This window comes from Panthera pardus, unplaced genomic scaffold (genome assembly GCF_024362965.1).
Source record: "Panthera pardus isolate Hobbes unplaced genomic scaffold, ASM2436296v1 HiC_scaffold_10, whole genome shotgun sequence".
In the NCBI taxonomy this organism is placed as follows: Eukaryota; Metazoa; Chordata; class Mammalia; order Carnivora; family Felidae; genus Panthera; species Panthera pardus.
The window spans coordinates 7301388-7321852 of NW_026526655.1; the positions used below are offsets into that span (position 1 = coordinate 7301388).

At 38.6% G+C, this 20465-nt stretch overlaps 1 protein-coding gene across 4 annotated transcripts in view; it reads right to left on the minus strand.

Annotated features, from left to right (window-relative positions):
- GIGYF2 (GRB10 interacting GYF protein 2) overlaps positions 1-20465 on the minus strand; it is a 146118-nt gene that overhangs the window by 92082 nt on the left and 33571 nt on the right. For all 4 annotated transcript variants that reach the window (XM_053903609.1, XM_053903601.1, XM_053903605.1 and 1 more), the window contains 2 exons: positions 11249-11378; positions 10223-10318 (listed from right to left, as the gene is read on the minus strand). In XM_053903609.1, coding sequence (XP_053759584.1) covers positions 10223-10318; positions 11249-11378 — 226 coding nt within the window. The remainder of the gene's footprint in view (positions 1-10222; positions 10319-11248; positions 11379-20465) is intronic.

Below are 20465 nucleotides of genomic sequence, written 5' to 3' on the forward strand. Positions count from 1 at the left end.
TCATGTGAAATTCTATGCAGTTGTTTTAAAAACTCAGGCAACTCTATTAGGTTGACCCATATGAAAATGCTAATATTCAACCACTTCTGACCCACAAAAACTGCAATTTCATATGATCAACTGAATGTATAAAGATAAAAGCACAGCTGTAGTAAAGAGCATGGAAAGGCCAGATTGCCTGAGACTGACTATTCCTTTAACCCACTTCTCAGAACCTCCTTTTACTCATCTAGATAAAGTAGACAGGAACCATATTTACATCTACCTCCTGGGCCGCTGCCAGCACTTAACCCATTACATGACAAGTGCTTAAAACAGTGTCGGACACATTAAAAGCTAAAGAAGTATTTGCTCTCATCTCAACAGACCCAAAGGTGAAAATAATGAAGTACAGAACTATGTGCATAGCATGCTGCATTTAGGTTTATGTGTTTTTTTACAGGAACAGATATTTAAGTAGGTGCAGATATATTAACCACCACTAAGAGGAAACACAAAATGGAAACAGTGGCTACTTCTGAGGAACAATATAAGTAGGCAGAATTAGGGTGAGTCATAGAATAATTGCTTCCCACTATATGTGCTTTTTGAATTTTTTACATAAATACATGTTATTATCTATTCAAAAATGCATACATAATTTCCTTTGACATCACATAAATAAAATACAACAATGTATGGGGCGCCTGGGTGGCTCAGTCGCTAAAGCGGCCGACTTCGGCTCAGGTCATGATCTCGCGGTCCGCGAGTTCGAGCCCCGCGTCGGGCTCTGTGCTGACAGCTCAGAGCCTGGAGCCTGCTTCAGATTCTGTGTCTCCCTCTCTCTCTCTCTGACCCTCCCCCACTCGCCCACTCCCAAAAATAAACAAACATTAAAAAAATAAACACATAAAATACAACAATGTAAATTAGGTAGCAGCTATGTAAAAAGTCCCGCTTCTCAAACTGATAAATGTATTCAAGGGAAATGCCAAACCAAAATAGTGACCAGATTTCTGAGCATCAATTTTGGGTTTTTTGTGTGTTTTTATTAATAAATATTTTTAATGTTGATTTTTGAGAGAGAGAGAGAGAGAGAAAGAAAGAGAGAGAGAGAGAGAGAAACAGCAAGCAGGGGAGGGGCAGAGAGACAGGGAGACATCATGACACAGTGTCATGACCCGAGCCCAAGTCAGACGCTTAAACAACTGAGCCACCCAGGTGCCCCTCAATTTTGTTTTAAGAAAATGTCATTCCAGGGCGCCTGGGTGGCCCAGTCAGTTAAGTGTCCAACTCTTGATTTTGGCTCAGTTCATGATCTCATGGTTCGTGAGTTCGAGCCCTACATGAGGCTCTGCACTGACAGCATGGAGCCTGCTTGGGATTCTCTCTCTCTCTCTCTCTCTCTCTCTCTCTCTCTCTCTCTCTCTCTCTCCTCTCTGTCCTTTCTCATTCGTTCTCTCTCAAAATACATCTGTCCTTTCTCACTCTTTCTCTCTCAAAATACATAAGTAAACTTAAAAAAAATTTTTTCCTACATGCATCCATTCATTAATACAAAAAGAGAATGCACAAAACTAACTTGCATTTTAAAGACATAAAATACCTATTTGAGGTAACTTCAAGAAATTTAACATATGCAACAAAAAGCTATTGTAGGTTATTAGAACTAATCACCTCCCCTATGAGGGTATGGGTAAAAAAACAATATGCAAAATTCTAGTCTTCAAAGATCTAAACAATCCCTGAAGGGAGTGCCTAACCATCAAAAGGACAACATCAAAATGCTAGTGAATCTTTTGCCTGCTTTAAGCACTGTCCTACTCCAGCATACTTTATAGACAAAGGATTCAAGTAAGTTAAGTGTCAGGAATCCAAAATGATGTGTTTTAACTGAGTCCGGAAATGGACTCTGATGATCTTCTGTGGTTATTGTAATTATAATACCCAGACCATAGCACCTTAAGATAAACTTTTCCATTACAAAAGCAAAAGAAGATTTACTCCATTCGTTATTCCAGACATACTTTTGTCGTGTAGGTGTAGTGCAAACCTTACTTTACTCTTTTTCAAATTGTTAACCAACAGTTCCCAATAGCATTTTGTTGAATAATCTTTGATTTTTCAAATGATTTATTGGGCACTTACTAAATACTGATTTCTTAGAAGTGTTACAGGGTGTTTCTAGATGATTCAATTACTTATTCTGTTGATTAAAAGTCTATCATGTTTTGGTAAACAGAAACAAGTCCTCCTCCCTACTTCTTTTTTTCTTTTTAATTTTTTTTAACGTTTATTTATTTTTGAGACAGAGAGAGACAGAGCATGAACGGGGGAGGGTCAGAGAGAGGGAGACACAGAATCTGAAGCAGGCTCCAGGCTCTAAGCTGTCAGCACAGAGCCCCGACATGGGGCTCGAACTCACAGACCGCGAGATCATGACCTGAGCCGAAGTCGAAGTCGGCCACTTTAGCCACTGAGCCACCCAGGCGCCCCCCTCCCTACTTCTTAAAAAGCTTTTCTGGCCCATTTACATTTAGCCTGTAAGAAATCTAGGAAATTATTATAAGAAAAATTAAAATATTAAAAGTATGTATAAATACATTTAAAAGTTGGAAGATAATCACAGAATAAAACTGGTATACTAAGGCATTAAGTGCAATTTTAAAATTTTTAAAATTGAAAAATTAAAAATTAAAATTAAAAAAATTAAAATTTACAAAATTTAACAGGCAGGATTAGGGTGAGCTCACATAAGTAGTTACTAGAAAAAGACTACTATCCATAGAAAAATTGGCAAAGACAAGAACAAAACATTATATATGAACACGAACATTCAAAAAACTCTTCACTATACTGGGGAAAGATACACAAACTAAAACAATGGAAGAACATTTTTGCCGATTGTGCAGTGAATTTTTCAGTAAAAATACTCAATGTCTGAAGTACAGAACAATGCATAGTGTAGACCATTACGTGTATAAAAGGGGGAAGACATTTTAAAAAAAATTTTTTTAATGATTGTTTATTTTTGAGACAGAGAAAGACAAAGTATGAGCAGAGGAGGGACAGAGAGACAGGGAGACACAGAATCTGAAGCAGGCTCCAAGATGTCAGCACAGAGTCCAACGTGGGGCTCAAACCCATGAGCTGTGACATCATGACCTGAGCCAAAGTCGGACATTTAACAGACAGAGCCGGGGCACCTGGGTGGCTTGGTCGGTTAAGCGTCTGACTTCGGCTCGGGTCATGATCTCACACTCCGTGAGTTCGAGCCCCGCGTCGGGCTCTGTGCTGACAGCTCAGAGCCTGGAGCCTGTTTCAGATTCTGTGTCCCCCTCTCTCTCTGCCCCTCCCCTGCTCATGCTCTGTCTCTCTCTGTCTTAAAAATAAATAAACGTTAAAAAAAAAATTAAAAAAAAAGAATAATAAATAAATAAATAACAGACAGAGCCATCCAGGTGCCCAGGGGAAGACATATTTAATATTTACTTGGAAAAATATAAAACGAACTGCTAACACGTGCTGCTTTTGGGAAAGAGATGCTGGTGGCTGAGGGAGGTGATGGGAAAGCGATTTCCTATTACATGCTATTCAGTAGATTTTTATTTTGAAACCATGTGACTTATGACTTATTCTTTATTCAAACAATAAATAAGTAAATAAATCTGAAAAAATAAAAATACTGAACATGGCAAAAGTACTAGAAAAATGCTATAGCTATGGCATCAGCGAAACAAGAAAGATCCTCATACAAAGCTTCTTAAAAGCAACTCAGCATATGGAACAATCTGGTGTTATTTCTGGACTTCTATTCCACTGACCTGTAGGTCTATCCTTATACCACAGTTGTGATCCCTGTAGTTCTGTAGTAAAGTTCTGAAATCGGGGAGTATGAATCTTCCAACTTTGATCTTTCTCAAAACTATTTTGACTATTTAGGGTCCCTTGCAATTCTGTATGAATTGTAGGACCAGCCTGTCAATTTCTACCCCAAAACCCCTGTGATTTTGATGGAGACTGCACCGAGAGTAGATTGACTGGCAATATTAAGTCTTCCAAGGCTGAATGAACACTGATGGCTTCCCACTTATTTAGATCTTTTTTAATTTCTTTCAACAGTATTTTGTAGTTTTATGTAAAAGTCTTACATCCCCTTGGTTAAATCTGTAACTATGTACTTTATTGTTTTTGATGCTATTGTAAATGAAACTGTTTTCATAATTCCCTTGCAGATTATGTCAATCCTGACCCCTACAACTGTGCTGAATTCATTTATTAGTGCTAATAGTTTTTTGTATGTGGATTCTTCAAGATATTCTACATGTAGGATCATGTCACCTGAAAATAGACATAGTTTTACTTCTTCTCTTCCTTCTTACTTTTTTAATTTTTTTTTTAATGTTTGTTTATTTTTGAGAGAGAGCACAAGCAGGGCAGGGACAGAGAGAGGGAGACAGGATCTAAAGCAGGCTGTGCAATGACAACAGTGAGCCTGACGTGGGGCTCGAAATCGCAAACTGCGAGATCGTGATCTGAGCTGAAGTTGGATGTTCAACTGACTGAGCCACCCAGGTGCCCCTTTACTCTTCCTTTTTAGAGGTCTCTTATGTCTTTTTCTAGCCTAAATGCTCTGGCACAATGTTGGATATCAGTAGTAAAAGCAGGTAACCTTGTCTTGTTCCCAATTTTAGGGGAAAAGCTTTCAGTCTTCCACAGCTGGGAATGAGGTTAGCTGTGGGTTTTTCATAAATGCCTTTAATCATGTTGAAGGTCCCTTCTATTACCTTCGCTGACAGTTTTATCAAGAAAAGTGATTAATTTTGTCAAACACTTTTTCTGTGCCAACTGAGATGATCAAGTGGTTTTTCCTTGGTTCGATTAATGTGGTACATTACATTGATTTTCCTTATGTTGCACCACGTTTGCATTCTGAGGATAAATTCCACTCAGTCATGGTGTATAATCCTTTTAATATGCTGTTGGATTCAGTCTGTATCGGTATATTTTGACAACTAAAGATATACAAAGAAAACAAACTGCAATAAAACATACTAAACGTTAACAGTAATTATCATGTAATTATCTCTACATGATGAGTTTATGGGGGAGATTCTCTCCTTTATACTTTTCTGTATTTTCTACAATGAATATGAGTACCTTTTATTTTAAAACATGTAAGATTTTATTGATACAGAGTATATAAATAAATTGTAAAATCACCATGAAAGACAAACCGAGTAAAACAATGGACAAATAACACAGGCAAATCAAAAACCATAATGACCATGAGCATATGAAAAGATGATCCAGCTACTAGTTACTAGTGAGATACAAATTAAAAACAACTATCAGAGCCAATGTTTTGGCCAAAATGTAAAAAACAAAAGCTGGGGGTTTGCATAAAAATGAGTCCTCTGGGGCGCCTGGGTGGCTCAGTCGGTTAAGCCCCCGACTTCGGCTCAGGTCATGATCTCGCGGTCCGTGAGTTCAAGCCCCGCGTCGGTCTCTGTGCTGACAGCTCAGAGCCTGGAGCCTGTTTCAGATTCTGTGTCTCCCTCTCTCTGACCCTCTCCCATTCATGCTCTGTCTCTCTCTGTCTCAAAAATAAATAAACGTTAAAAAAAAAAAAAAAAAATTTTTTTTAAATGAGTCCTCTCGGGGCGCCTGGGTGGCTCAGTCGGTTGGGTGTCCGACTTCGGCTCAGGTCATGACCTCACAGTCTGTGAGTTTGAGCCCCGTGTCGGGCTCTGTGCTGACAGCTCAGAGCCTGGAGCCTGCTTCGGATTCTGTGTCTCCCTCTCTCTCTGACCCTCCCCCGTTCATGCTCTCTGTCTTAAAAATAAATAAACATTAAAAAAAAAAAAAATTTAAAAAATCAGTCCTCTCATTTGCTGCAGGTAAGAGTGCAAAAGGGCTTAAAACACTACAGAAACAAATGTAGCAACACATACATTACATTATCCACATCTGTGCATTTAAAAAAATGTAAAGAACCATGCACCAAAAACCAAAGAGGTGAAAAATCTGTACACTGAAAACTACAGAAAGCTTATGAAAGAAATTGAAGAAGACACAAAAAAATGGAAAAATATTCCACGTTCTTGGATAGGGAGAACAAATATTGTTAAAATGTCAATACTACCCAAAGCATTCTACATAGTCAATGCAATACCTATCAAAATAACACCAACATTCTTCACAGAGCTAGAACAAACAATCCTAAAATTTGTACAGAACCAGAAAAGGTCCCGAATAGCCAAAGCAATCTTGAAAAAGAAAACCAAAGCTGAAGGCATCACAATCCTAGACTTCAAGCTGTATTACAAAGCTGAACTCATCAAGACAATATGGTACTGGCACAAAAACAGACACTCAGATCAATGGAACAGAATAGAGAACCCACAAATGGACCCACAAACATACGGCCAACTAATCTTTGACAAAGCAGGAAAGAATATCCAATGGAATAAAGACAGTCTCTTCCGCAAGTGGTGCTGGGGAAACTGGACAGCAACATGCAGAAGAATGAACCTGGACCACTTTCCTACACCATACACAAAAATGAACTCAAAATGGATCAAAGACCTAAACATTAAGACAGGAAGCCATCAAAATCCTAAAGAAGGAGGCAAAAAACTCTTTGACCTCGGCTGCATCAACTTCTCACTCAACATGTCTCTGGAAGCAAGGAAAACAAAAGCAAAAATGAACTATTGGGACCACGTCAAAATAAAAAGCTTCTGCACAGCAAAGGAAACAATCGGCAAAACTAAAGGGCAACCAACAGAATGGGAGAAGATTTTGCAAGCGACCTAACAGATAAAGGGTTAGTATCCAAAATCTATAAAGAACTTATCAAACTCAACACCCAAAAAACAAATAATCCAGTGAAGAAATGGGCAAAAGACATGAATAGACACTTCTCCAAAGAAGACATCCAGATGGCCAACCAACACATGAAAAGATGCTCAACATCACTCATCATCAGGGAAATACAAATTAAAACCACAATGAGATACCACCTCACACCTGTCAGGATGGCTAACATTAACAACTCAGGCAACAACAGATGTTGGAGAGGATGTGGAGAAAGAGGATCTCTTTTGCACTGCTGGGGGGAATGCAAATTGTTGCAGCCACTCTGGAAAACAGGATGGAGCTTCCTCAAAAAATTAAAAATAGAACTACCCTACGACCTAGGCATTTATCCACGGGATACAGCTGTGCTGTTTTGAAGGGGCACATGCACCCTAATGTTTATAGCAGCACTATCGACAATAGCCAAAGTAAGTAAGGAAAGAGCCCAAATGTCCACTGATGGATGAATGGATAAAGAAGATGTGGGGTGTGTGTGTATACACACACACACACACACACACATACATACACAATGGAGTATTATTTGGCAATCAAAAAGAATGAAATCTTGCCATTGGCAACTACATGGATGGAACTGGAGGGTATTATGCTAAGTGAAATTAGTCAGCCAGAGAAAGATGAATATCATATGACTTCACTCCTATGAGGAATTTAAGACACAGAACAGATAACATAAGGGAAGGGAAGCAAAACTAATATAAAAACAGGGAGGGGGACAAAACATAAGAGACTCTTAAATATAGAGAACAAACAGAGGGATGCTGGAGGGATTGTGGGAGGGGAGATGGGCTAAATGGGTAAGGGGCATTAAAGAATCTACTCCTGAAATCATTGTTGCACTAAATGCTAACTAACCTGGATAAAAATTTTTAAAAAAGAAATATTTAAATATTTTAAAAAACACAAAGAAACAAAAAAATAATAATAATAATAATTTTAAAAAATACAGAACCAAATCCAGCAATTCCAATTTTACAACACATGTTCTAAGAATGATTACTTTAGCATAATTTGCAACAGCAAAGTTTGAAAACAACCTAAGTATCTAACCAAAAGAGACTGGAAAAACTCTGGATTTTCTCACTTAAGAAATACTAGGCAAGAGAGATGAACAAACTAAAGCTATGTGTATCAACATAGATAAATCTAAAATCATTACTGAAAAAAAAAAAGCAAGCTGCAGAATAAAAACTACAGTATGCTACCTTCAATACAAAATTCATAACCCTATAGGGGCACCCAGCTGGGTCAGTCAGTAGAGCACACAAGTCTTGATCTCAGGGTTGTGAGTTCAAGTCCCATGTTGAATGCAGAGATTACTTAAAAACAAACTCTAGGGGCACCTGGCTGGCTCAGTACATACAGCATGTGACTCTCAATCTCAGGGCAGTGGCCCCACAATAAGTGCAGACATTACTTTCAAAGATATTTTTAAAATAATAATAAAAATTTTTTTTAAAATTTTATAGCCCTATAAAATGAAACTTTTATGGCAAGAGAATACACAAGCATGTAATGAAAATAATAAAACATGAATGAGAAAAATAATCCAATTCAAAGTAATCCCTGGGAAAGAAGGGGTACAGTATACCCCAGGCAGTCTCAAATGAGAAATCTTATTTTTTAAAACAAAAACACACACAAATATGTAATGATTTTAAGATTTATATATCTGAATTGTAAATGTATCGTTATTTGTAGTAATACTTTCAAATTTGTCTGTTTCAAATACTTTATAGTAGGAATATTTTTAAGAAAAACTAAACCAAAATATAGCCAAATGTCAAATCTATGTGAAAAGGAAATTGGCCAGTTTTGAAAAGGAAATTTCCAGCCATCACTGGAGACAGAACCCTTTCTTGTGTACTCCTTATAGCAATAAACACCTTTTGGTCAATGAAAATATCTGATGATTCTAGATGAAATTACATTTCAGGAATAAAGACAGAACTAGCCTAATTCAGAAGAAATCATAAAACAAAAACTGCTTATGACACTATGGTGATGAAAATCACCAAAGATTAATAATATCACACCTGTTTTAGAACTTAACACGGTTGTGACAGAGGTCTTCTAACAAGTTTTTTTTTTTTTTTAATGTTTGTTTATTTTTGAGAGACAGAGCACAAACAGGGAAGGGGCAGAGAGGTGAAGGGGGACAGAGGACCCAAAGTGGCCTCTGCACTGACAGCAGGGAGCCGATGAGGGGCTTGAACTCACGAATCATGAGATCATGACCTGAGCCAGTCAGACACTCAACCGACTGAGCCACCCAGGCGCCACAGCTTCTCTTTCTTAATAGTGATATCTTCATACAAAATATGGCCAGAGTGTAAACGAAATAGCCAGAGTTATCACAAAAAATAATGATGAAATGTTCTGGAATTAAACAGTGGTTTACAACTCTGTGAATATATTAAAACCCACCGAATTGTATACTTTAAAAGAGTGAACATAGGCACAGCTGGGTGGCTCAGTCAGTTAAGCGTCCGACTCTTGATTTTGGCTCAGTCATAATCACACGATTCAGGAGTTCAAATCCCGCAACAGTCTCTGTGCTGACAGTACAAAGCCTGCTTGGGATTCTCTCTCCTTCTCTCTCTGTCCCTCCCCCACTATCTCTCTCCCTCCTTCTCACTCTCTCTCTCACTCTCAAAATAAATAAACGTAAAGAAAAGAGTGACTGTTATGACATATGAACTATGTCTCAAGAAAGCTGTTTTTAAAATTAAAAAAGCAAAAAAACAGTGATGATTCATTTACAGTGGCATTCCAACATTCCAACAAAGCTCCTGTTTTTCCATTTACTGCAATTACCATAAGTTCCATAAAATCAAAAACTCTTATTTATCTTTGGAAAGAGCACACTATAAATAAAGACAACACAAAATCTACTTTCCAGCCTAAAAATCTAACTTTCTCACAATGTCATAAACAAAAATCTGTGATAGAACTACACATTTTTAAGCATATTTTGAGCTGAAAATCTACATTCTCCTTTAGTGGCAGAATGCTCTGGTGAGAAATCAGGTTGCCAATTACTTCTGACAACTACATTTTTCTGAAAAGAAGGCCCTACCTCCCCCCAAAACTACCTCTACTCAAGTAAATTATAAGGGATGGCTCCTATCATCCATAAGGAAATAGAAACATTTCCTCACCTCTACAGAATACTCAAAGCTTCAGAACTAAAGCAGAATCTCATCTACCAAGATAGGCATTCACATATCAAGAAAACAGAAAGCAGGTGGCAGACCTGTGGCGATGTTGGGGCCTTAGAGCCTAAGTGGTAACTTCCTGTTTTCATAACTCAGTGGAAAGGAACAAGGGTTTGACCTAAGGCTCAAAGTCAGACACAAACCTGTTCTTCTTCTGTAAAGGGTACAAGAGCCAACGGAGGCAGGGGCTCCTCCTGTAGGATAGGCAGAAATTCTTTATCCAGAAGGTCTGAAGGTATCTGTACGACCAAACACATGACCATGAAATTAATGCTATCCCTCCAATTAACAAAAATTATAAAAAAAGAAAAAAATACTCTTCTGTTTATCTCTTGGTGATTGTTACAAATATGGAATAAAGCTTATTCAACCACAATTACCTCCAGTAGTACTTACATATTCTGAGAAGGTTAAATATTAACAACCCCAGTCCCGTTCCTCTTCCTCCCATCAGACCACCACTTTAGATTTGATATACAGCATTAACTCTGGCATTCCAGAGTGCACAGCGGAAGGGTAAATATCCTCACATTTAACTCAAGGCACAAGGCAGTAAAGAGTTTCATAAGCAATTTTATCTGTCCTCAGCAGCCATCATTAAAATGTGACATCCCCAACCCATTAATAAAAGCAAAAACAAAGTATATTGTTAAAACAGAAAATATTATCTCTCACTAGTCAGATAGTTAAGTGTACTTTACACTGTTTGGGTTTTGACCATTTATAGGAAACACAAATGTGGTAACATATTTTAAGATGTTCTCTCTGCTAAAAATCGTATATTTAACACAAGAAGGGGAAAAAAGCAGCAACTCCTCTTCTCACTCGTAACTTCTAACTGAAAAGAGGTACAATAAAGACAAGAAATTCCTCCTTTCTCAGACGTCAAACTGGGATAGAAATGGACATGAAGGAGACATTGAGAGGAAATCAGACAAAGTATTAAGTGCTGAATATTCTGTTTCCATGAAGTTTTCTATTCCTATAATGAAATCTTAGGTCCTCAGTAAAAAACACGGGCTCCTTACACTTAGAAGATTCTCTGTCAATTACTACAGGTTTCAAAGCAGGAAAAAAGAGAAAAACCATGAGTCCATCATCTATCAATGTATCACTGTACATACCCTGAAATCTCATTCCTAATTCTGAAGTCTTTCCTTTTTCCTTACCTTGTTATCTTTAAGGAAAAGTGCTAACATTTCTTCTCTACCGTAACGATAGTCTGCTAACTTATACTTCGGCAAAGCTGGAGAAAGAGGAGGGGACGTGATACTCCCACCACTGGACAGAGCTCGGAGCCTAGGAGAGACATAAAATACAAAAATGAAGGGTCAAATATTCTGGCACCAAGGACTTTTGTTTTTATGTGCTATAAAAATGTTCACTTTAGGTCTTTAAAAGAACAGAAAGAAATCCCATTATCTCAAGATTTTAGCTTTCATATAACCATTGTCACAACACGTTGAGAGCAGTTCACTGAGAAACAGACAACCATGTGGTAATTCCCTAACTTAAAGAGGTATCATGATATATCCCTGAGAAATCTGGAGTGAAAAGGTGACACTGTTTCAAACTTGTAATATCTTAAGCAGGCTTCACACCCAGCACAGAGCCCAATGTGGAGCTTACATTCTTTTTTTTTTTAGTGTCTGTATTTATTTTTGAGACAGAGGGAGACAGAGCATTGAGCAGAGGAGGGGCAGAGAGAGGGAGACAGAATCTGAAACAGGCTCCAGGCCCCGAGCTGTCAGCACACAGTCCTACGCGGGGCTCGAACTCTCAACCACGAGATCATGATCTGAGCCGAAGTCAGATGCTCATCCAACTGAGCCATCCAGGCGCCCCCCAATGTGGAGCTTAAACTCACCACCCTGAGATCAAGACCTGAGCTGAGATCAAGAGTTGGACACTCAACCAACTGAGCCAGGCAGGTACCCCTTGAAATTATAAAGGTAACCTGATTAAAGTAAGGGGTACTTGGCTGGCTCAGTCAGAAGAACATGCGACTCTTGATCTTGGAGCTGTGAACTCGACCCCTACGTTGGGTATGGACATTACCTAAAAATAAAATCTTTTTAAAAAAGAAGTGAAATATCACCTTCTACCTGTTAGATTAATAAGAATTAATAAATCTGACAATACCAATGAATAAATCTGGAGTATCAGTTGCTAGTAAGTATGAAAACCAATGGAAATTCTCAAGTAGTAACTGTGGGACTGTAATGGAACAACCACTTCAAAGAATAATCTGCTAATGTTTAATAAAATATTTAGCAAAGTATACTACATGAAAGAAAAAGCAAAACACAGAAGGTTAGGAGCGCCTGGGTGGCTTAGTCACTTGAGCATCCAACTGCTGATCTCTGCTCAGGTCATGATCTCACGGTATGTGGGACTGAGCCCCACACTGGGCTCCGCACTGGAAGTGTGACCCTGCTTGGGATTCTTGCTCTCTCTCAAAATAAATAAACTTAAAAAAAAAAAAACAACACAGCTTACAAAAAAGAGATACACGTAAACCTGTAAATAAGTTTATACTGTTTAAGAACCATACAAAATGTAGCAAAAGTATAGACACAAACATCAACTGACAAAAAACTCAACATAAGATTCTATGTGCAAAGGGAAAGACAGCATCAAGGGAGTTTTAATTATACCTGCAATGTTTTATTTTCTTAGCTTGGCACTGGGTACATGGATATTTGCTACAATTTATACTTTTATATGCCTGTAATATTTCATGATTCATTTTTAATAAAAGCAATCAATGATCAATGTAGAGAAATTCAAAATGCAGTGAAGAATGAAAATACAAAAAAAAAGAAAAATTTAAGCCATATTTACTGTTAGGCAGAAAAAATATATAACCCTAAAAGGAATGGAACTGGGGAAAGAGGAACATTTTTTTAATTTTATAAGATGCTTTTATTTTAAAAAGGTGGGAAAACCTCAGCAAAAAATGGCAAGAGTAAGATCCCACTGCAGCACTGTGTCAAAGAGCAAGTGGCAAAACTATCAGCAGCAACTCATTGTCTGGGGGCTGCCTGAAGTTCTATACAGTAGTAAGTACCAAGGGTAAAAGGGGCCAGTGTACTTTAGCCTAAATGAAAATTCAACAGAGGCATTAAAATACATCCCCAAATTGCTAACTTCATTCACATTAGCAAAAAAGAAGAGAATAATCTACACAGTAAAAAAAAAAAAAATCAGAGCATTGTAATACCAATAAAAGGAGGGAGAAAAAAAAAGGAATGTATTAGTAAATTCAATGGTAGAGTCTTTTCTCAATGTTTCTATCTTCTCTTTTGCACTTAGTTTTTTTAACATTCATGGGCAATTTTGAACATTTATAAAAGTCCAAGAATTACAGAACAAACTCTCATGTACCACTCACCCAGCCCTCAGCTCAATAACCCATGGCCAACCCTGCTCCTTCCACCACCCCATCTAACCCTTCTTTAATACCGTTTTGAAGGAAATCCTACGCTTTCAAAGATTTTTTGAAGGGAATTATTTTCAAGATTTTTTGAGGAAATTTTTGAAGGGAAGTTATTTCATTTGTAAATACTTTAGAATGTTCTAAAAGATAAGGATTTTTTTCTAGTCTGGATTTTGCTGATCTTATTCCGGTGATAATAGGTTTGCCATGTTTCACTGTTCTCTGCATTTCCAGTACACTGGTGACTGCAAGTGAAGGGTACTTCGATGTGGCAGTGTGTAATGCCATCAGGAGGCAGTCCCTGGTTTTATGGGTCTAGCAATCCCTGAACCAATGCCTTCATAGGTCCCTAAGTTCACTAAGGTTACAAAGTGATTTTATTTTATCATTCTTTATTAGCGGGAGTATTTCTACAAGGAGAAACTTCTCTCTTAACACTATTTGGTGTTGTTACTCAGTAGGAAATAGGTTGTTCCCATTAAGAACTCATGTTGTTCTTACAGGAAAGTTAGAAAAAAAGCCTTCTTAGTTTTCAAAATAAGGACTTAGTTCACTAGCATTCTCCAATGGTAACAAATTATTTTTTATTAAAGTATTTCAATTCAATGCACTTCACAATGTCCAAATTGTCTCATCCTTTTTTGCTTTTTAAGTAGGTTCCCCACCCAAGGTGGGGCCTGAACTCCCAACCCCGAGATCAAGAGTCATGCTCCACCGACTGACCCAGTCAGGCGCCCCTCAAATTGTCTCCTCTTTGACCGTGGGAGATTCTTCAGGTTGGCTCCTAATTCTGACACAACCCTAGCAGTCTTTAACAGCTTCTTTTCTATCTGGTGTGTCAAAATGTTCCCGGCACAGCTTATTATTTCTTGCCTCGGCCCTAGAATCAACCATTTCTCCAGGGAGCCTGATTCTCTTTGGTGCATATGAAGAGCACAATTTAGGGGCCAAGAGTACTCACTGCTGCTAGGTTGATCTTTTGTTTTCTTTCCGATTATTCTTGGACTTTGAGGTCATTTAGTCCAACTCCTGTAAGACAGGTTGGAACAACCAGGAAAGACAACATGCCCACAAAGAAGTGATCCAACCAGGATCTGTTGAAGGACCTTCCAGGAAACTGCTTTCCATCAAATTCATGTAAAGCTGGATTCTTTCCTGACGAAGTGGAATTAATACCCACTCAGAGCTGAGGCTGGGAATTTTACATACGCACTACCTCGTTTCATTTCATTTCAGCTCTGCAACAACCCCGGTAACAAACAAGGGTTACACAACTTGCCCACACAGAGCAAAGATGCAAACATAGGTTTTCATGACTAAAAAGATCAAAATCCTTCCAGCAATACATCGCAAAATTTTATTCAAAATAGCCAGGGTTTATTCTGCCACACGTTAATTTTAAAATATATGTATTTTATTAGAAATTATTTTAACGTATCTTTCTTATACTGAGCCGATGTGCTCGCCAATCGTTTCTACCACTAGAGGGCATATCTAGGTGCTCTTTCAAGTGAAAATCATTCCCAAAGTGGCAAATAGTCACAATGCCTCAAGAGACTTTCCTTCTCATGGCCCAACATCCCTAATTTGTTCATCAGCTCCTGACAAGTGGCTTCAAATCCACTCACCACCCCGGTTCCCTTCCAGTGGATCCCCATCACCCATGCCCAAGAGCTCCTCCAGCGTCCAGGACTGAATACTTCTTATAGGCACCACATTGATTAAGAGTAACGTAACCAGAGCGCATTCTCAAGAGATTCCTCCAGCTACTGTGAAGAGAACAGCCAAACAAACGGAGAGTAATTCAAACAAAGATGGTGGCCTGAATAAGGATAATTGTGCTTGACTTAATAATCGACAAATCCTATTCCAAGTCCCTCTTCACCTACAGACATTTGGAAAAGCTAACTCATACCTGGGTAATAAATATCCCTAAAACCCCACCAGTGATCTTTAACCTCTCTTGGATCTTGCTCCATACAAGCCTCTCTTCTAGAAATTTAATCCCTATCTGCTTTCCCCTTAGTCTCTAAGTATACCTAAAAGTGATGTGTTTAGGGGCTCCTGGGTGGCTCAGTCAGTTGAGTGTCCGACTTCAGCTCAGGTCATGATCTCATGGTTCATGAGTTCGAGCCCCAAGTCAGGCTCACTGCAGTCAGTGTAGAGTCCGCTTCAGATCCGCCGTCCCCCTCTCTCTGTGTCCCTCCCCCACTCACGTGGTCTCAAAAATAAACATTAAAAAAAAAAAAAGTTGGGGCTCCTGAGTGCCTCAGTCACTTAAGTGTCCAACTTCAGCTCAGGTGATGATCTCGCAGTTCACGAGTTCAAGTCCTGTGTCAGGCTCTGTGCTGACAGTCAGAGCCTGGAGCCTCCTTCAGATTCTGTGTCCCCCTCTCTCTCTACCCATCTCCCACTTGCACTCTCTCTCTCAAAAATAAAAATTAAAAAAAAAAGTCCCCTCTCTCTCTGCCTTCCCTTGCTTGCGCTCTCTCTCTCAAAAATAAATTTTAAAAAAATTTTCTATAAAATACAATTGTTAGGGGTGCCTGGGTGGCTCAGTCGGTTAAGCATCCGACTTCGGCTCAGGTCATGATCTCGTAGTCCATGAGTTCGAGCCCTGCGTCAGGCTCTGTGCTGACAGCTCAGAGCCTGGAGCCTGCTTCAGATTGTGTCTCCCTCTCTCTCTGCCCCTCCCCTGCTCATGCTCTGTCTCTGTCTCAAAAATAAAAACATTAAAAAAAATTTTTTAGTAAAATTTTTTAAAATTTAAAGCTGGAAATAATTTTTAAAAATAAAAAATAAGTAACAGTGATTTGTTTAAAACCCCTTTAATGCAGCATCCCCCCCTAGCTATGCACCACTGCATGCACCCCCAAACTATGCACCACATTCCCCCAGTTATGCACCTCTTCCATTCAGAAATATCCCCAACAACCTCAATTACGGGTCACTTCAAAACCCAGAGCAATCTGGATTCTCCCCTTCAATTCCACTACTCCAGTAGAGTTCACAAATAACATCACCAAATCCAAGGGACAATTTCCTATCTTTGTCATCATCTTCCTGGCCATACTGAGATCTGTTTAACACAAGAGGCCCACTTCTATTGTAAGTAGTAGCAACTAACAGGTAGCAGTAGCAGGGCCTCCTAAAACCCATGATACCCCCAAAATCTTCACTTATTATTGTCCCAAATCCTAATTTCAGCTTATGAAAGCAATATGAAGTGTCAATATAGATGTGTGAAGTCAAAAAACATTTCTGGGTAAGCTTCTGATTCTCAACTCTGGCTCTGACCTCTCCCCTAGAGAACAAGGCTTTCATATGCAATCACTTACAGCCTCTCCACTTTAGCCCCAAACCCTACTCATCAGCTTATTCATTCCAACCCCCTTCATCACCATATTCCCAAAGGCAGATAAGGACACCACCATCTAAACCACTGGATTACCAGTCAGGGAATCACGCTTTACTCATTCTACCATTGCCCATACCTAATTACCAGATCCTACCAGTTTTAAATCCTACATCTTGGGGTGCCTGGGTGGCTCAGTTGGTTAAGCATCCAACTTCAGCTCAGGTCATGATCCCACAGTCCACGAGTTCGAGCCCTGCGTCGAGCTCTGTGCTGACAGCTCAGAGCCTGGAGCCTGCTTTGGATTCTCTGTCTCCCTCTCTGTCTCTCAAAAATAAACAAACATTAAATCCTAAATCTCTCAAGCCATCCCATGGATCAACTAACCCATTATTGTCCACACTTTCATTTCTTACCTGGACTGCTGCAACAACATCCTAACTGATATACCCAGTCATCTTCCGTCTCCCACAGAACTATACGTATATTCCCAATGCAAACCTGAATAAAATGTCCCCTGATTAACAACTGTTGACTGACACACGATGATCAAATAAAACCCAGAGCTTCTTAACACAGAAGGGCTGCCTCCAAGCTCATCTCTCCCACACTTCACACTATAATAAACACAATGTCTCAGAGTTCCTCTCTCAAACTTGCTGTTTCTTGCCCCCTTGTCTTGACACATGCCTTTTCTGCTATCAGGAATATATTCCCAAACCATTTTCACTTGGGCTCCTAGGAGGAGAGGTTAAGTGGAAGGAAGGGAAAAAAGAGTCGAGTCAGAATGAGGAGGATGAGGGGTTGGAAAGAGAATTGTAGAGGGAAAGGAAGAGAGGTCGAAATCCTTAAGACCTTGGCTAGACAAAAGTACCTGCTCAACCTTCACGGATCTAACTGGCTAGTGGAAGAAAAAAACTAACAAATGGTCATACAAATACACATACAGCTATTGAAGGATTCTGGAGAAAAACTTGACCCAAGTTATATCTTAAGATTATTCTGGATGCTGTAGGGAGAACCATAAGAAGAATGAAAGCCCGAAAACAACAGGCCACTGCTGCAATGGTTTATGTCAGAGATGGTGGTGGCTTATACTGGGGTGATGACAATAAACAGAAATGAACAGATTTCAAGAGATATGTTGGAGGCGAAATTGACACAACACTGTGATGAACTAGATGTAGAGATACAGAAGTAAAAGAAACCGAATATCCAGAAAACTCCAAGACTTCCGGCTTGAGCAAATGGGCACACAGTAGTATTTAAGATTAAAAGAAATAAGTAATCCAAAAGTAGGTACCATGTCCTTTCATCTTTGTTGCGTCAGCACCTAATCCAAGGCACAGAATATAGGAGGCAGGTGAGAAATGTTTTCTAAACAAATCTTAACATTCTCTTCTAAAATACACCCCTTCAGACTGCATAAATTACTATCCCTTCAGACTGCATAGATGTCTTTTACTCTTTTTGAAAACTGGGATGATTAATGCATCCCATCCTCCAGAATTTCTCTCATCCCCCACAAAGATGATGGCTAATAACCCAGCAACCTCAGGTTTCCCTTCTTTGCCTCCATTTCTCCCCACCCCCTTGAGACTTGAATGCCTTCATCCAACATTTACTAAGTGCCTATGTCCAGTAAGCTAGGCTAAACATGTGCTTACCAAAACTGAGAAATACAGTGCCGTTCTTCTGTTCTCTTCTGAGTAAGGAAAACACATAGAAACACAACACAAAGTCGTAACTATTTCAACACAGTTATAAACAAAGTGCTTCAGGGGAAACAAATACCTCACTTTCTTGCAAGGTAACACTTGGGAAAACTTCCTTAAGACCATGTAATGAGATACAAGAAAACTTTAAGGCAATTCCTTGGCTCCTTCCCCATAAAGAACGACTAACTATCTGCAATCATTCCCCCTATGATAAATTCCTTAATCATCTACATTTATCTATTTTCAATCCAATATATGTATTTATATATATAAGCATATATATATATATATATATATATATATATATATATATAAAACAAGTATAATGAATTTGGGTTTTTTTTTAAATGTCTTTAAGTATACATAACAAAATTTTGCCAAAAAAAAAAAAAAGAAGAAGAAGAATGGGAGGAAGCAAACCAAATGTTAGCGATGGTTCTTTGGATGGCAGGATTAAGGATAACTTGGATCTTTTCTTTTTCTTTTTGTACTACTGTTTCCTCCAAGGTTTTCTGGAACAAGCGTGAATTACCTTGTTACTGAAACTAACAAAAAATTTCAAAAAACCTAAACCTACCAGATTTAAAACCAAAAAAAAATGTTTTTCTTAAGGTAGTACTTAGTGTTTGGTCAAGGATAAAGCAAAGAGGCAGGGGATGGGAACTAAACTAACACAACCTTTCTGGTGGTCAATCTGTCCGTACATCATCCAAAGCCTTAAAAATGAAACTGATTTAATAACTCTACTTCCAGGGAATTATTCCAAAATAAATAAGCAGCAACACAAACAAAACTGTTGAAGGCTGTATACACATATTTATAATAGAAAAACATTAAAAACAACTTTACTTTCCAACAATTCATTCACTCATTTAACAAATATTTATTGTGTACCTATTATTTGCAGGCACTGGATACAGCAGTGAACAAAGTATACAAAAATTGAGACCAAAGTACTTGCCCTCAGTGGAGCTCACAGTCTAGTGGGAGCTGGAGAATGGAATATAAATAATAAAGAGAATAAGTGAATAAAATGTTTACCATGTTCTATTTGGATATAGGTCATGAAGAAAAAAATAAGCAGAGAAGATAGGGAATAAGAGGAAGACATTATATATAGACAGTCAGGAGAGGTCTAAGGTGGCAACATCTGAGTAAAAACAATGGTTTTATTCCTAAAAACAATGTGCTCCTCCATTAAATCTATCACACCCTTTTGAATTGCTTTGGTGACTATATAATACATACCTTTATCCCAAATACAGAGATAAGCTAAGACCTAATGACTCCACAGACCTACCTTAACGAGTCCATGTATACAGTCACCCGTAGTCTGTTTCCACCACAACTGTCAACACTCTCCAATTGTCACTACTATCCCAAGTACACCTCTTCATTTTCTCCGTCTTTCATTGAACATTTATATTTTACATCGTAATAAAAATTATGATCTTAGGAAATAAAGTATAACTAAATGTTTCTGTATGGTTCAGAGTTACACACTGACTAAATGCAATCACTCTAAACTTTGATTCTAAAGTATTCTGGACCCAGCTCCTTGCCTCAAGTTTCACAACCAATGTAATGTTACATGCAGAAAAGCACAGTAGCAGCTTCTATTTATACTGCAGCTTTCTAGTTCAGAGTTACCAGAGTTCCTTAAGGTTCTCATATATTCCCTTTGCCAAAAGGAATTTTCTTTTTTTTTTTTTTTAAATGTTTATTTATTTTTGAGACAGACAGAGCATGAGCAGGGGAGGGGCAGAGAGAGAGGGAGACACAGAATCCAAAGCAGCTCCAGGCTCTGAGCTGTCAGCACAGAGCCCGACGCGGGGCTCGAACTCACAGACCGTGAGATCATGACCTGAGCCGAA